This window comes from Pipistrellus hanaki (assembly GCF_964339955.1).
Source record: "Pipistrellus hanaki genome assembly, chromosome: 7".
Taxonomy (NCBI): domain Eukaryota; kingdom Metazoa; phylum Chordata; class Mammalia; order Chiroptera; family Vespertilionidae; genus Pipistrellus; species Pipistrellus hanaki.
The window spans coordinates 62526988-62544927 of NC_140509.1; the positions used below are offsets into that span (position 1 = coordinate 62526988).

The 17940-nt window shown below is 43.8% G+C and overlaps 1 protein-coding gene across 1 annotated transcript; it reads left to right on the top strand.

The window, feature by feature from the left end:
• Positions 1-6654: 6654 nt before the first annotated feature.
• On the top strand, positions 6655-17173 carry FUCA2 (alpha-L-fucosidase 2). Its single transcript, XM_084889328.1, has 7 exons — positions 6655-7104; positions 8536-8723; positions 11569-11908; positions 13039-13249; positions 13496-13686; positions 15199-15307; positions 16072-17173. The coding sequence occupies exons 1-7, from the start codon at positions 6884-6886 to the stop codon at positions 16210-16212; spliced, it is 1401 nt and encodes a 466-aa protein (XP_084745454.1). The 5' UTR covers positions 6655-6883; the 3' UTR covers positions 16213-17173.
• Positions 17174-17940: the final 767 nt, after the last annotated feature.

Genomic DNA, 17940 nt, shown 5'->3' on the forward strand with positions numbered 1-17940 from the left:
TGTCTCTGAGGTCTCCAGGGCTGACTTATCTATCCACGCAGTAGGCACAGTGCCCGGGGCCCACAGCTCTTGTAGAGGCCCATAAAAACGTTTCCATTTCTCCTAAAGCCTGAATGGGGGGAAAGGGGAATAAAGAAAACGTTTTAGTATAGAATAATAACACAGTTGCCTTTATGCCAACATGGTCATGAAATACACTTTTTAATCCGTGTGGGATTTCTGTGGGGGAGGGAGTGCCCAGCGGCAGCCGAAGTCAGCGTGCTGCAGGCAGCTCCCACCTTGCGGCTCTGCACGGAGCCTTCACTCCTCCGTTAACGTTAACGTGAAGAACAAAGCCGTGTGTGAGGCGGCGGCACTGCTCTCCTGCGCAGCGAGAAGGTCTAGGCAAGGGCAGGCTGCTCCCCAAGAACAGACTTCCCAGCAGGAGGTCATCTTTCCGTGCAGGCTCTGCCCTCAGGGGAACAAATGCGCTCAGCTGGAACGGAGCTGCGGGAGGACTCCCCCTCTGTGTCATCCACCCGCTCCCTCTCACTGGTTCCCCAGCCTCCCGCTTCTCAGCCACAGATTTCCTGCTCACATCACCTCCTTTCCCCTTCTTCCCGCTGTGTCCTCCTCCACTCCTCCACAGCCCACCCCCTCCACCTGGGCTTGCAGGCATGCCTCAAGGAACTTGTTCTCCACCCCTTCACCTCTGGGATGGTCCCCTGGGTCTGTGGCCTTGCTTTGTCTGCACCTCCTTTGGACCCACTTTGCCTCTCTTGTCTTCCTTCTCTTCACTCCCTATTCTCACGCATTGCATGCTTTTCTTTGTACTGCATTGTAGTTCCTTTCTGATTCCAATTGTGGGCACTCTTTTTTTCTCCAGTTTGTTAACTTTTTTTTTTTTTTTTTTTTTTTTTTTTTTTAAGCTTCATGGTCTTGTAAAATTTTTTTTTTTTTTCTTCCTCTTGCTCCAAGGACCTGGCCCCTTCTAACCAGGCCTATAGAAACTTCCCTCTGTGCTTGGACCCAACACAGCCAGGAGCAGGCTGACCCCCTCAGCTGGGGGGCCCCGGAAGAGATTGTGGTGGTACACAGACCTCTTCCCCCTGAGCTGGGCCTCCATGCACAGCTCTGAGGGAGCATTCGTCTTTCCGTGGACACTGGGAAGGAGTGCAAGAGCAGGCAGATGTGTTGCACATTTGGGAGCTCAGGCTCCTCAAATTGCCTGGCGGGACCCACCGCTGTGCAGAGAACAGGGCCCTCTGTGTTGTAAGGAGCCAAGCTGCCCGCCTTCGCAGCTCAGCATACTGTCCATATCTCCTCCCCGCCCCCCAGCCCCTCTCCCTGTGCACACACCAGGTGGGGGGCGGGGGGGTGGCCAACATTGATTATTCAGCCAGATAAGTGTAGACAAGTCCTATAAATTAAACAGCCTCTTCAGCAAATATTGAGGTTCTCCTTTGGGTAAAACCACTCCGAGTCTCAGATGCTCCCCCAGGTCTTGCTTCTCCCTGAGGTGAAAGGGGCTGCAGGCAGCGAGGCCTCAGTGATTCTAGGCCCCCCCCCCGCCCCCCCGCCCTAGTTCTGGGGTACCCACAAGCTCCTGAAGGTGTTCCCAGATGAAGCCTGAAGCTGCAACAATTCGAGATCTGGTCTCTCTTGGGTCCGCCTCGGCTTTTGCTGGTGAGCTGGAGACCTCTGAGGATGGCTGCGAACTCCGTAACTCGGCTCAGAGGCCTGCCCCAGGGTACTACTGGGGCCAGATTCCCAGTTCGGTTCTCAGTGACTTCTGTGTCCCGAATGTATCCCTTGAGTTTCAAGGTAACCGGGGAAAGCTATAAGGCAGCCTCTCCCTTCACCTGACCACACAGCTTCACCTCTTAAAGTCTGCCAGTCAGCCTCAGCGCCTTCCTCTGGGGTCCTCAGTGGGATCCCAGACAAAAATGCCTGTCCCTTAGCCTCCTTTAGTAGTCTGCACTTCAAGGAGGCTTCATATGTGCTTTGCATGATTTAATTTCCACAGCAATTCTAAGGGGAAGATATAATACTATCATTCACATGCCATTGGTGCAGAAACTGAGGCCCAGCGATGCTGAGCCACTCCCCAGGGATCGCACAGCCTGGTGGCAGGGGAAGGAGCTAGTGTGGTTGTCCGGGGGCCTGGCTGCCAACCTGTGGGTCCTGCCTCCCCTGAGCCCCGTGGCCTCCTCCTTAATCCTCCTTCTCTTTCCCAGGCCAGGAAAGGGAGGGTGCTATTTCCCCCATGTCATCTGCTTGTTCTACCATAAACCGGGCTAGTTACCATATAAAGGACAAAGTGTGCTCCGTTTGATTTGAATGATGTTCTTGTGAATTTACAGAGAGAGACCGTGTTGATGTCAGTGGTAAGGCAACTGTTTCACTTCTCCCACTGCCGCTTGAGGGGAATCCGGGATTGGCTGAGGCTGGCGGAGGCAGGCATCCAAGACCCACATGGAGATACAGAGTGTGCCCTGCCTGGGAGATCTAGATCAGGAACAGCAACCAGGGTAAGGACCGTTACCTGCCACTGCCCAGCATGTGGCTGCCGACCATGGTGGCTTCACAGTGAGGAACACCTGTTGCTACTGAGACAAAGTGCCTCACAGTGACTTCACACAGGATGGGGTCAGGGCTCATTGGCAGAGTTCCCCAATGAGGCCCAAGGCCCCCCAAAAAGAGCCACGTGCACCTGGGGAATTTGTCCTTTCTCAGGGATCTGGATCCTCTTATCAAAACCTTTAAGCACCGAGGGGAAGCCTCAGTGCAGTGTGGGCCTGTTGCTCATTGAGCAGCAGCTTTAAGTGCAAAAACTGTATGTTTGTAATGCATTATCAGTCAGCCGGCACCAACCGGTGGCCTGCGGACCACTGGTGGTCCATGAGGCCTGAAGGGTTGGCAACTGCTGCATTATCTGATAAAATATGAGGTGCAATCTATGGCATGCTCTGTAAGTGACCATGTTTTAAAATTTGTCATGGATTTTCATTCTTTTAGTCATCTAACAAGTATATGTGCAGCAGATTCTCTTCTCCATCTTCATTTCCAAATAAGTCTCTTTCTTATTTATTCCAAATCCTGTATCAATGGCTCCCCATGTGGTGTTCTAGGATTCTGATGTGTCCTCCAGGGCACTAAGGAAGGCCTTTCATCTATTTCCAGGATTTCCTGGTTGTAATTTTATAAAGTTGTACTTACTGAGTAAAAATATTTCATTGCCTTCAAGTGAAAGGATAAATGACCCAAGTGGCATTTGAGCAGATCAGGTCTGATTAGCACTGATTAACCAAAATACATGGAAACGTAAATCATTTATTGACTGAAAAATATGTTTGTTCAAAATGTGGGGTTTACATGGGCAAATATTTGATGAGAAGACAGGCCTCTCCCTGTAGCAGTCACCTAGCCATGTCTACTGTCCCTTTGAGAGTTCAAAACCTCATCATCGCTGTGAAATATGCCGTTTACACTTATTACACAAACATCTGTTTCAAGGGATGTCGAGACGCAGTGACTGAAAGGTCCACTTTTGATGAAATGTGCCACTGAGGTCCTAGGTCATTCGAGGGTCAAAGACTAAATAATGAAACTTGATAGACCCTCCCTTCCTTCAACTGATGGATGGAGAATGACGTAAACTTCACCTGCAGCCGGACATTCCTGAGCACTGAACTACCAATCAGCACCTGCCAAATACCCTAAGCCCCCATTCCTAATTCCCTTAGGTCCCTAATCATAGGCCTTACATGAAACCACCAATCAGCGTGTGCTGAGTGCCTTAAGCCCCGTCCCCTCTTTTTCCTCCCCTTAAAAGTTGCATGAATCCTGGCCCTCACTCTCTTTCTCCTGAAGGCAGCGGCGGGCAGTGGTACTCTTCTCTTCAATAAAGCCATTGTCCTGGCATCCTGGTCTCCAGCCCACTCTGTTTCATCTTTCAAAACTCATCACCTCCTTTATCACTCACTGGGGTTCTTGCCATTGGTAGTGCATGTTCCGTGGATTACCCTGACCCCTCTCTCCCAGGAGACCCCCCACCTGGGAAGACTGGGGGTCTTCATGTGCAGGTGTGGTCCTGGGGAGTCATTAACACTGCACCAAGCAGGTGAATGCCCTTACACCTGGGGTGACGGTGGCAGCAGCTACTTAGTGTCATTTCCTTTGTCAGCAAAAATTCCAAAGGAAATAAGAGAGTTTTACCCATATTTGATTTGCCATGTAGGGACTAGCCCACAGTATGAACTGAAGACATGTGCCAAGGTGGAGGGGGAGAACAGTTCATTTTTGTTTGTTTGTTTTTTTAAGGTATAACCTGTAGCAAAGAGATGGGTTGCTAAGGGAAACAAAACCACAGATTCACCTTATTTGTTTTCTATTGTAATTGGTGGCCAGCTGGCTCAGTGGCCAGCAAGTGGGGCTGTGAGAGGAGAACAATGGGTAACATTATCAGTCATCTGTCAAGTCCCAGTTCTGGTTCAGGGTTGTAGAATGAAAGCTTTGGGTGACTTACCAACTGAAATCCGTCAGCACAGAGAGGCGCTGGTTCTGCAGGCAGTTTCCAAGTCCAAGGTGCAGAGTTATGTGCTATGAAGTAGACTCAGATTTCAGACTGCACATATCCAAAAGGTGGGCCACAAATTATGATGTGAAAGTTCCTGTAAGTCCTCATCTTCTGTGTTCTTTCACAGGACCTCATCCTCAAACCCCGGTTCTGACTCACGGAAGGGCTTCTATTAACAGGCCTTGAGTGCTGCCCTCTGCTTTAAATGCAGCGGCTGCAGAAAGGAAGGTCACTACCCCTGTCCTCGGGAAGCTCACAGCCTGAGGTGAAGTGAGAGCTGTGCCCTTCTAACTACAAGGCAACTTTTGGATGCTCTGCTAGAGGTTGGCAATGGGTGTTAATGGGAACTCACAGCAGGGAGTAAACTGTCTGGCAGGGAAGGTGTTGACAGAAAGCTGGGAGGAGGTGACCCTGAACTGGCCCGTGAAGGAGAGAGATGCTTTGCAGGAGCAGAAGGGGAAGGGGTTCTGGCTTTACTCTGAAAGCATAAGAAGAGGAGACGATGTCCCTAATGGATCATTCCATGTGTGGCCTCTTTTCCCAAGCCTGCGGATTTCTTCAACATTGACCCTGACCTGGGTCTTTTGGACTGGAACACGTTGTATTCCCCTGGGCGGGCTGGCTTCCCCGGGGAAAGCCATGGACGGAAGATGGTATACAAAGGTGGACATTTATTGAAGAACAAGTAGAGATCCCCACTTGGGGAGGAGGAAAGAGTCCCACCGAGGTCCTTTGTCCCAGGTTTATAAAGGCTGCAGTTTCTGTGCCTTGATATCCCCGCCGATTTGCCATCATTCCCCTTTGATTTGGTCTCTATAGCAACTCCTGAGCTCAAAGGTCAAACCGTACAAGAGAGGTATGAGGCCCTCCTTTATTTTGTAAATATAGACCAAGGGCTACTTCCAGTTCCCTTAACTTCTGCCTTTCCCTTATCTTATGGAAATGTACCCTTTTGTAATTCTGTAGTCAGGTGTTTTTTCCATGGACCCCTTAAATTTACTTTACTTTAATTTTTTGACCCCTGAATTTTAAAAAATCTCCTAAATCTGTCTATTTCACCCATAAAAATTCCTATTTCAACCCCACTGATCTTGTTACAGGCCAGTAAGGAGCTAGGAAAATTCCAGGGCAGGTAGAATAGGGAAACTGAGACTGGAACATTAAAGCAAGGCCAAACAGTGTGGGCAATTTGTAGCCAGCTTATAAATAACAAGCCATTATCTTCCCAGCCAAGACACTCCAGAGCAAATGGTTAAAAGCCTCCCGAACAGGAGAATGCAGGAAAGGAGGCGGGGGAGGGGAAAGTGAAAAAAGGGCAATCTTACTCCCTAAGCAGAGAAGGCAGCTGTCTTGAAACTTGGCAGGAAAAAATTGCCAAGTGCTTCTCATGAAATCTGGGAAGGCCACAACAAAATAAAAGGAATTAATCTGTACCAAAACAGTCAGCAGAGGAATTCTATAGACGGGAGGGTACATAACATCTCTAACCCCCACCCAACTCACTCTTCTGATGAGCTGAGAGCCCGCCTGTGGCTTATAAGCCAGATGTGTAGATTTGCTTGCCTTGCTTCCTCAATAAAGGTGCATGCATTAATTGCCTTAACAAAATTGGCTTCCTCACAACGCAATCAGGGCCTGTTGTATACATTCATTTATAGGAGATGACAAGAATCGAGGCGGGCTCAGGGGGCTGTCAGGTAGCACCCCGGGGCGTCTGTGAGCTGTGCCACTAACAGGTGCCTCTACCTGTCACCACCGCCTTCGCCCGCCTGCGTTTCTGACGCCTTTCCGCTCAGAAGCTGGCGCCGGAACCAGCAGGGCAACCAGCGCTTGGTGTGAAATGCACATCCCGAGGCCCCCGCCCTGAATGGGAGTGTTGGAGTGTCACCCGGTGCAGACCCAGGCTCCCGGATCTAAGCATGATTCCTGGCATATCGGTCCCCTCGCCCACCAGGGAGGTTTCTGTAATCGTCTAGCAGCTGGAGGAGAGTTCCTCCCCATAGGGTCCCAAACCCGATTCATTCTCGCCCCCAACACGGATAGACTGATCGGGAGGGGAGCCTTAGCTCGGCAGGCACAGGGCGGGCTGGCGGGGGGGTGAAGCTCCCAGGTTGTGCCACGGAGCAGTGCAGTCCTCGCCCGCCCCAGCGCCCGCCCCAGCGCCCGCGGCCACCACCACGGTCCGGACCCAGCGGGGCGACCAGGCTCCCGGGCAGTTCGGTCAGGTGACAGGAGGCGGAGCCTGCTCAGCCGGCGCTAGGGGAGGCCGGGGGCGAGCGGGAGGGACGCAGCGGAGGCAACAGGCCGGCCCTGGCTCTGCCTGCGATGGGGGTGCGGGTGGGCGTGGGGCTCGCGCTCCGCCTGCTGCTGCTGCTGCTGCTGCTGCTGCCCGCGCCCCTTCCCGCCCGCGGCGCCCCGCGCTTCGACCCCACCTGGGAGTCCCTGGACGCCCGGCCGCTGCCCGCCTGGTTCGACCAGGCCAAGTTCGGCGTCTTCATCCACTGGGGCGTGTTCTCCGTGCCCAGCTTCGGCAGCGAATGGTTCTGGTGAGTGCGCCTCCCTCGTGTCTCCTCGGGCCCTCTGTCTGTCTGTCCCCGGCCTCCAGCCGCCGCTTGCGATTTCGTCTCCCAGTGGGATATCTGCGTTAGAATTTCCGGGTGTGAAACGTCTGATTGATTGTGTAAGCTTTCTGCTCGGCCTGGGTAAGCATTGACTTTTCCTCCGGTGACTGCAGTTACTGTCTGCACTTAAAGGTTTGACTTGTGGGCAGTCAACAGTACCAATGAGTATATCTGGCTGTCCTTATAGGCAATGCAAAACCAAATATAAATGATAGAATGTTCAAGTGCCTCTTTTCTTGTCTGTGTGGATGAAATTTGAAATTCTCTAGACAATATAGAGAATGCTGGTTCAAATTAGACTGTACTAGGAGGAAATAGGAGAAATCCTTATACTTGTTCAACTTTCTGAGTGTCCCCGTCTTTCTTCTGTAGTTCAGTTTAAAAGGTACAAATGTGTTGTGGATCAATTAGGATACTTTCACTACAAGGCATAGAAAACCCAAATAAAATGTGAGATAGCAGGGACTTGTTGGAAGTAGTTGGCTCATTGATGAAGTCAAAGACGGACGCTTTCTGTTATCCTCAGCCTCTTGACTTGTTCCTTCATGGTCTCATGATGGTAGCTGGCCATAACTTGACATAACCTTGTTCAAAGGCAGGAAGGCCAGTTTTTCTTATTAATTTCCCAGAATCTTCCAAGTTGGCATCCCCTTACATTCCATTGACTAGCATGGCTCACGTGTCTATGTCCAAGCTGCAGTGGAAGCTGAAAAATTATGTATCTGACTGGTGGTGGTGGGAAAAGTGAAGATGGGTCAGAGATGGGGCTTGAGTATGTTTCAGAAGGACCGTTACTGTTACATCTGTCTAGAATGTAAAATTGTTTTTGATACAGTTTTTCTCATGAAGCCTTGCTTAGGAAGTTTAGGCCCCATTGCTCAGAATAAATGCAAATAACAAGGAACCCTTGAAAATTGAGTCAATAGATGAAAATAGCAGCATCTTCTTAATTTTACTGTTGCCTACTCCCCCACTTGTTCTCTGCTAGTGAATAAAATAGATCCATGTTATGTTTTAGGCACTTGGTTTGCCCTTTGAAGCTTTCCTCACGTTACAAAGATATATACTACCGTACATGTTGCTATTTAAAAGTGGAGATTAATAGCAAGTGCATGGTTGGGTTGTCTAAATGTTCTAGTTTATGAGTTGAGCAGACTTCACAGAGGGATAGATGAAAAATGAGGGAAATTTTGGTTTATCTGTACATAAACTTTCTTTAAGGAAATGTCAAACTAGTGGGGAAGTGAACAAGTGAATCTGGGTAATATTTGAGTGAGGGAGAATTAGTAAAAGGAGCTGGCCTGGTCATTTCAAATGTTTATATGTTTTATGTGCTGTTCCTGTTCATCCGTTTAGGTGGTATTGGCAAAAGCAAAAAAAAAAAGCATATGTGGACTTTATGAAAAATAATTACCCTCCTGATTTCAAATATGAAGATTTTGGACCACTATTTACAGCAAAGTTTTTTGATGCGAACCAGTGGGCAGATATTTTTCAGGCTTCTGGTGCCAAATATGTTGTCTTAACTTCCAAACATCATGAGGGTAAGTAACTGCAACATTTGCAAAGGACGATGGTTATGAAATGTAAAGTAGTTCATTTGGAAGCAGAAACTAAAGCAAGGTAATCTACACAAAACCAGAGTATTCTCTTGGGATCAACCATAAGTGGTTCCTGACATTTGCTTATAACTTAAGGGACCGCATGTCCCACCAATTAAGAGTTAGGCATGCTGAAAGATCATACTGTCCACATAATGGAGGAGGGTGGGAGAGGAGATCACATTTTTGTTATAGGCATATTTAGCAATATTTCCAAAATTTGATTAAAGCTATTTGAAATGGGATGTGGGTGGCAGGCCAAAGTTTATAATTGGAATTCTGCTCTTTCCTTTCATTTCACCTCTGTAATGCATTCTGGGGGTAAGGCCGCTGTAGACTTGTGTCATTATTGACACACACGGCTGTGCCTTTGGCCAACTCTTACATGTCCAAATGGTGGACAGTTTGCTTGTGATGAAAATGACACAGATTACCTGAAAGAAAAAGGATTATGGAACTATAATGGTGCCCAGAAATATCAGAAATGGAAGAATATCTCAAAGAAACACAGTGGTGTATTAGTCAGGGTTCTCTGGAGAAACAGAACCAATAGGAAGTATAATAGATATAGAAAGACTTATTATAAGAAATTGACTCACACAATTATGGAGGCTGGGTGGTCCAGACCCAGGAGCTGATGGTGTATTTCCAGCCTGAGTCTGAAGGCTTTGAAAACCAGGAGAGCTAATGATGTAGGTTCTTTTTCAAGCTGGGTCCAAAGGTGGAGAAGTCCAATATCTCAGCTCAAAGACAAGCAGAGCCGAAACCGGTTTGGCTCAGTGGATAGAGCGTCAGCCTGTGGACTGAAAGGTCCCGGATTCGATTCTGGTCAAGGGCATGTACCATGGTTGCGGGCACATCTCCAGTAGGGGGTGTGCAAGGGGCAGCTGATCAATGATTCTCTCATCCATGTTTCTAACTCTCTATCCCTCTCTCTTCCTCTCTGTGAAAAATCAATAAAATATATTAAAAAAAGAAAAGAAAAGATAAGCAGAGAAAGAATTCTAACTCAGTTGTTTATTCTATTTTGGCCTTCAACAGATTGGATGAGGCCCACAACATTGGAGGGCAATCTGCTTTATTCCTCAGTTTATCTATTCAGATGTAAATTTCATGCAGAAATACCCTCATAGACACTATACCAAGAATAGTGTTTAACCAAATACCTGGGTACCCTATGGCCCAGTCAAATTGACACATAAAATTAATCATCAAAGTGGGCCTACATTAATAGGATAATTTCCACCCATTATCATTCAACATTCAAGTATTTATAAGACCAAGGAAGCATCAATAAATTGTTATTGCTCAACTTAATGTTAATTCACTTGGCAATTTCCTCTGTAAGATCATCTTTGCCTTGGTATAAGAAATCTTGTCCCAATGCTTCCTTCAGGGGTAGGAGGGGAGTAGGAGGGAAGAACTAAAACCACAAATCTGGAATTATCTTAGAATATTTTCCTCTTTGCCCGAATTCTAGTGGCTTAATGATTTTTTCCTATAGATGTTTTTCCCATTGGATGAATACTTATGATGTGTATTTGCTAGTGAATGTGTTGATTTTCTTGCTCCTAGAACTTCTCCGACCTGTAAGGACAAGGTGTTGCATAGTGAGCTTATTAAACCAACAGACAAAACCCCTCTTAGTCATACTGTGAGGATAGATGATGAAGCTCACATTTCTAAACTTTCTAGGACCCATGCTGTCAGATATTTTCATTGCTCATGAAACAGATCCTGCTGGGCTTGTCAGGCAGGAAGACCACTGTGTGAGCGTACAGTGGTGACACTGAGCTGGAGGCCCATGTGGTTTCAGCATTGCTTGACCTTAGGGCCTGACAAGTTGAAACATTCTGAATCAGGATTTAACATATCCACACTGCACCTTCCAGACAGCATGGAAGGACCTATTTGGTAGATACTTCACTTGTAGGTAAATTAAGAAGCAACATCTAAACTAACGACTTTAGAGTAGGATGAGATTACAAATGGTGGGTGGAGTATTTTAAAGTACAGACTAGAGTCCTACTCACCCCCACTCCACCCCCTCGTGAAAAGATTTGCTGCTACACAAGGATCATCAGCGTTCTAAGAATCACACCATAATAAAATAACCCTAAAACTGGGGAATCTACTTTAATCTTAGCTGTGACCTCCTAATGTTGATTGCTGATGTCGTGTTAAACCCAGTGCTTCTGCTGGCGGGGACTATAACAGGAAACAGGGCAGACATGGTGCCATCCCTCAAGGAGCATATATTCTATGAGGGAAAATACAGAAGACAGATTAGACTCTACAGATCTTGTCAGTACCCTGAGAGTTACTTTTATTTTTTTGTTTTTTTAAATAATGTTTTTATTGATTTCAGAGAGGAAGGGAGAGGGGGAGGGATAGAGATAGAAACATCAATGATGAGAGAGAATTATTGATCAGCTGCCTTTTGCATGCCCCATACTGGGGATGGAGCCCACAGTCCAAGCATGAGACCTTGACTGGGAATCGAACCGTGACCTCCTGTTTCATAGGTCAAGGCTTAACCTCTGAGCCACGCCAGCCAGGTGAGAGTTACTTTTAAAAACTTCAGTTTACCTTCTTTAAATTCTCATTTGTTGCTCATATAAAAGCAGGATATATATCATGAAAAAATTGCCATAACAGTTGTTTGTAGAAGCAGTTATTTATATGCCATATGCAGAACCAGATATGTTTTTGCATTGCATAGGTAGAGATTTACCTAAAATACAATAAAGTGGACCTACTGACACAGGTTGTTAACCTAATTGTGCAGGCTTCACTTTGTGGGGCTCCCAGCACTCGTGGAACTGGAATGCTGTAGATGAGGGGCCCAAGAGGGACATCGTCAAGGAACTGGAGGAAGCCATTCGGAGCAGGACTGACCTGCGTTTTGGACTCTACTATTCCCTTTTTGAGTGGTTTCATCCGCTCTTCCTTGATGATAAATCCAGCTCCTTCCAGAAGCGACAGTTTCCAGTTTCTAAGATGCAGCCCGAACTCTACGAGTTGGTGAACAAGTACCGGCCGGAGGTCCTGTGGGCAGATGGCGATGGAACAGCACCCGATTACTACTGGAACAGCACAGGTTTCTTAGCTTGGCTGTACAATGAAAGGTGTGTATGCTGTTGGACTGCTGTAGCGACCTTAAATGTTCCTAATACATGCATAACATTTCATTCCCTTGCTTCTTGAAATATTTCCTTTCAGGCTCATGTACTGGTATGGTATGGGGAAGGAAATCGTTATAAATAATTTTTATTAGATATATCAATATTTACTCAAAATAATCAAGAATTACAAATCAAGAGTTACAAATCAGGAGTCAAATGCAATTCAAAAGTCTGATTTTGCAGACAGACCAAAAATCACAGAATGCATAATTTTGAAGACATTAATTTTGTGGGTCCCCTTTTTTATCTCCTGTTCTGGGACAACTCTATTTACCCAGGACTATTTCTGGTTTACCCTTGTCTGTCTCCCTTTTCCCTTCATCGTTCTCACCTCTTCCTGTTCTTTCCCATTGCTTTCTAGCATCTTCTAGCCTGTCCCATTGAAACAGGGAGTTCTGACCAAGCTCTGCTATTAGGCTTAAACTAGATGGAACAAATTTATATTTGTAACCAGAAGGTACTTGGTACTTGGTACTGTGTTATGAAGACAGGGAGTGTTCTGTTTTGTTCCCTGGGCCAACATACAAATACTCTGGATAGGCCTTGCTATTTGGAACAGCAGTTTCATCAGGTACCCTACAGTGAATTTCATGATTGCAAGTTGACTTGCTTGAAATGTTTCAGTACTAGGCACAATTGTATGGGAAAGAGATGAGATGATTCAGTCAGTTGTGAGAAGAATGTCTTCATTGTGAATTCAGTTTTGGGTATCATTCACAATATTGGGGGGGAAGCGTCAAAAAGTAGTATAACATTCTTATTTGTGCTGTATGTGCTGGGCACTGGAGTAGGTGTTTTATATAAATTTTTCTATTCTAATGAGAGCTGAAGAACTTGTTTACTCAGAGGAATTAGGTACCTTGATGTAGGATAGGAAGCTTAGAAAGTGACAGAGACAGGACTGCAGTCAGCCCAGGTCCCTTTAACTTCAAAACCATGAGCTTTATATTGTATTACACTAGAGTGCATTTTTAGGAGTGGACCTCTTTCAGACAGACCTCTTTTCAGTGACATTTCTTCTTGTGTTGAAAATTTTTACTTTTTGTTTTTAAAAATTATGTTTTTCATTCCAGCCCAGTTCGGGACACAGTAGTCACCAATGACCGTTGGGAAGATGGTAGCATCTGTAAGCATGGTGGTTACTATACCTGCCGTGACCGGTATAACCCAGGACATCTTCTACCACACAAATGGGAAAACTGCATGACAATAGACAAGTTTTCCTGGGGCTATAGGAGGAATGCAGGAATCCGTGACTATCTTACAATTGAAGAATTGGTAAAGGTACAGTGAAATGTCTAGTAATTATTGTAATATTCTTAATAGTGTGGGTGTGTGAGAATCATTTTTTGTTTGTATAGCTCAGTGGCTTATACATACAGGGCACTGTTCTGTCTTCCATGCTTGTTCTCCTAGATAGTGATTAGATATTCCTATGTAAACCCATAAATACAACATATTAATACATTTGTGATGGAATTGCTTTATCTCTCTAAAAACTATATGTATTCTTAATTTTTTTTTTTTTAGCAACTTGTAGAAACAGTTTCATGTGGAGGAAATTTTTTGATGAATATTGGGCCCACTAAGGATGGCACCATTTCTCCAATTTTTGAGGAGCGATTAAGGCAAATGGGGACCTGGCTAAAAGTCAATGGAGAAGCCATTTATGAAACCAACGCTTGGAGATCCCAGAATGATACTGTCACCCCAGATGTGTGGTAAGTTATTTTTATTACCAGTGCTATCTGATAGAAGAAGGCACTTAAATTTTCTCAGAGATATAAAGAGAAAAATAGTATAAAAAAGGAAATTGGTTGAATGCCTTTCTATACAAAACACTTTCTAAACTTTATTTTCTACGAAGAGAAGGAAGGGGAAGCATGTTTTTGAACACTTACTGTTTAGCAAATTGAGCTCAAATTATCTCTAGATACCTCCTAATAGTGGACAAATTTTGGTGAAAAGTACTTAACTCTTATAAAAAATTATAAGCCATTTAGAAAATTGAAAAACCTTGAATGGTTAATCCAAAAGAGAGACTTCTGTTTAGTCAGTTAAGTAAATTCTAACACTTGCAGATGTCGTATCACATCAAATTAGCCAGCAAGAAGTGCCAAAGGGCATGACAAAATATTAAAAATCAGCTCCAATAATAGCACTAGTTAAGTTATTAAAATAATTGTAACTTGTTCATAGTATCCAAGTAAATCTAAGCCTTAAGTCTCTTTAAACTTAATTATCTTAAGTTAATAATTTTCCTTTTTACTGTATTTTTCTTTGAAAGCCTTGCCTTAGGTTCCTATCTGAGATTTGGAAGGTTCTGTGGGCCAATGAGAACATGAATCAGAATCTGCATATGTGATGGTTTCTAATGTGGGATTTTATATATACATAAGAGTAGTATTAGTAGAGCTCTAAAAATTCACCTTGTGTTGCTACCAAAGTGAGTATAGCTGATCAAATATAAATTAAAAGATTAGACTAACTGTTCTTGGATTTCACTTAAATTGTGACTTAAAAAAATTGTAAGCTCACTGAAGAAAATAAACTAAGGCAATGCAGACAGAAGCACCTGGTTGTAGAATTTTAGAACTTTGGGTCTGTGAGGAGCCATAATGAGAACTCAGTACCGAGCCTTCATTTCACAGAACCAGTTTAAATCTGGTTGTGGAATTTTTTTCTGTACTCATATTTGACTATGATCTGGGACTTCACAATCATTAACAGTTATTCCAACAAATTTTCTTTAAATAAGTAAAGATAAGCCTGGCCAGTGTGGCTCAGGGTTTGAGCCATGAACCATGAACCAGGAGGTCATGGTTCGATTGCCGGTCAGAGCACATGCCTGGGTTGCAGGCTCAATCCCCAGTAGGGGTTATGCAGGAGGCAGTCAATCAATGATTCTCTCTCAATCTTTACCATCTCCACTTAATTCATTGATGTTTCCATCTTTCCCTCCTATTCCCTTCCTCTCTCTAAAATAAATAAAAACTTATCTTTAAAAAAATAAAAATAAATAAAAAGCAAAGGCATTGGTTAAGGCCTATGCAGCCCCATATCTGGCTCTTACCATTGTCACCTGCCTGAGGCGGTCCTGCTCTCCCTGCCTCGCTGTGAGAGTTACTTCCCTCTGGTAAATGCTTACCAAATGGAAGTATCTCTGTAAAAAATTCAGACCTGACCTATAAATAATGAAAAATATTACTATGCTTTTCTCTCCTTTTAACCAGGTACACATCGAAACCTAAAGAAAACTTGGTCTATGCCATGTTTCTCAAATGGCCCACATCAGGACAGCTGTTTCTTGGCCAACCCAAAGCTACTCTGGGGTCAACAGAGGTAAGAGGGAATTTTATCTTTATTGTTCCTTTAAATTGTTGACTAGAATATCCTGATAAAAAGATAACCTTTAACTTTAAGGAGATCCTTATATGTGCTCTTCTGATTTACTCATAAGAGTAATTTTAAAATAAGCTTCATTAATGGCAATATTTGGTCAGAAGCTTTGAAAAATTTTTTCCATTTCCCAGAAAACTAAACTTAAAAAGCAGGTATATTATCTCCATTCACATCAAGGTAAAATATTCTTCTTCACAGTCATTTTATGTTGTTCAGTTCGCCGTATGCATCCAAAATGATTCTTTTCATAGAACTGGAATTTGTATTCTTCCCCTGACATCCCAACCAGAATACATTAGAATAAAAGAAAGAAGTCTTAGGCCTACCATATTAAGTTCATAAAATACTTTGGAGAAAATTAAAGGTTAATCTAATAGCTATAACCACTAAGTCTGGTATTGAGTTCATTTTGACATATTTTATATCTTATTTTAAAGAAATCAACTATTTTCTTGGAGGTGAATTGTCCATATGCTTCTCCTTGCATCATATTTTCATATTTCATTTTAATGCTTATGGTTGTTTAGGCCAAAAAGAAGATGGAGTTGAAGTCTAATTTTTAATTATAATTTGTGAACTACTAAATAAAAGTAAAAAATGAATCTTCTGTCTACAATGCTTTTAAGGAATATTAACCACCCTTCTCAATGAAGTGCACAAGTCACAGATACACCTGGAGACACTTGTGTGTGTTTTAATTTCAGGTTAAACTATTGGGACATGGACAGCCACTTAAATGGATCTCTTTGGAGAAAAATGGCATTATGGTGGAACTGCCACATCTCACCTTTCATCAGATACCTTGTAAATGGGGTTGGGCCCTAGCACTAACTAACGTGATCTAACGTGCAGCAGAGTGGTTCATGCTGCAGATACATCTAACACTAGAAAATACCAGGTTTCTATAATTACAGCACATGGAGAAAGCAAATGTAAAATGGATCAAGAAAAATCAAGTACTTATTTAGGCAATATAGCCCCTTTCCCTCCTTACTCCTTAAATTACCCATGTAACTGTTGTTAACTTTCCAATGACCTTAAGTTCAGAATAGGCCTGGCCAAGATGCGCCACTTCCGAAATGTATTATTTTGAGCTGAGGGCAATTGAGACCCTAAAGCTCATGGGAAACTTTTATCTCTCCCTTAAGGAATTTAAATTTGGGGCCTTGCCCATAATAAGAGTTATCATCAGAGATACATTTTTGGTGTTTTGTTTTTAAATATATTTCTCACCATTTTAATGTTTCAAGTAAACGGATAGATCTACAAAGTAAACACAAAGAATATCTTAAAAAAATCTTTGACAGGATATTTAATTTTGTTAGAATTAATATAGAAATTAATATTAATAACAAAGGAGAAAAGCCACAAAGTTCCCAGAAAGTGTTGTTACAAGCTGTCTTGGGTCAGTTAACAATCTTTACCATCTCCACTTAATTCTGCAATCAGAAACCTTGCATATGTTCTCCCACTTTAAGACATTTTTGACAAAGAAATGTCAGTCATCGCTGTACACATCATGGAAAGAAATAACTTTTTATGACCTTTCTATAATTGGGCAGAACAAATGTCAAAGCACTGAACATCTGATTTTCTTTTCATCCTGCAAAGACTTCCCTCCCTCTGAAGCCTCCATGGCCTTCCCTTACTCCTCAACCTTAGCTCAGAATGTCATGTATGCCTCATTTTAACTTCCTATCTCTGAACCTCTCATGTATGTGGAGTTCTCATATGTACACATGTGATTAAATTTGATTATCTGCTCTTATCTGTTTCATGTTGATTTGATTAAAACTGCTGCAAGAACCTATAAGGGTGCAGAAAATTTTCTTCCTCCCACATATTTGCTGTTAAAGTCTCTCCACATTGAATTTAATTCCATGTGCGAATCAGAGTTGGAAATTCTTGTTTTAGGGTAGCTAGCAGTTGGTGGTGTTAAGGACCGAATTGTGTCTGCTTCCAAATGCTGAAGCCTTAATTCCCACTGCGACTGTATTTGGAGGTGTGGCATTTAAAGAGATAATTAAGGGTAAATAAAATCAGGGGTGGGGGCCTTAATCCAACATGACTGATGTCCGTATAAAAAGAAGAGTCACCAGGGATGCACAGGCAGAGAGGAAAGACCATGTAAGGGTACAGTGAGAAGGTGGGCCGTCTACAAGCCAAGGCGAGGTCTCTGGGGAAACCTAACCGGATGACACCTAGAGTCTTACGACTTCAGAACTGTGAGAAAATAAGTTATTGTTTAAGCTGCCTGCTGGGTGGCATTTTGTTATGGCAACACTATAAGACTAATACAACTGGAAGGTATACAATAAATTTGGCCTAATATATATATCCAATGCTTATAATAATTGTGTCTTTATTTTAAAAATTGTTTTTTTTTTCCCTGTGGTAATGAAACTAATAAATGTTCACTGTAGATATTTTAAAACACAGAAATGCTCAAAGGAAAAGTCACTGTTCGGACCACCACTATTAACACTTTAGTACATACTCTTCCAGGAATCAAACCTGTGACCATTCAGGCACAGTATGACATTCCAACTAACTGAGCCACACCAGACAGGGCT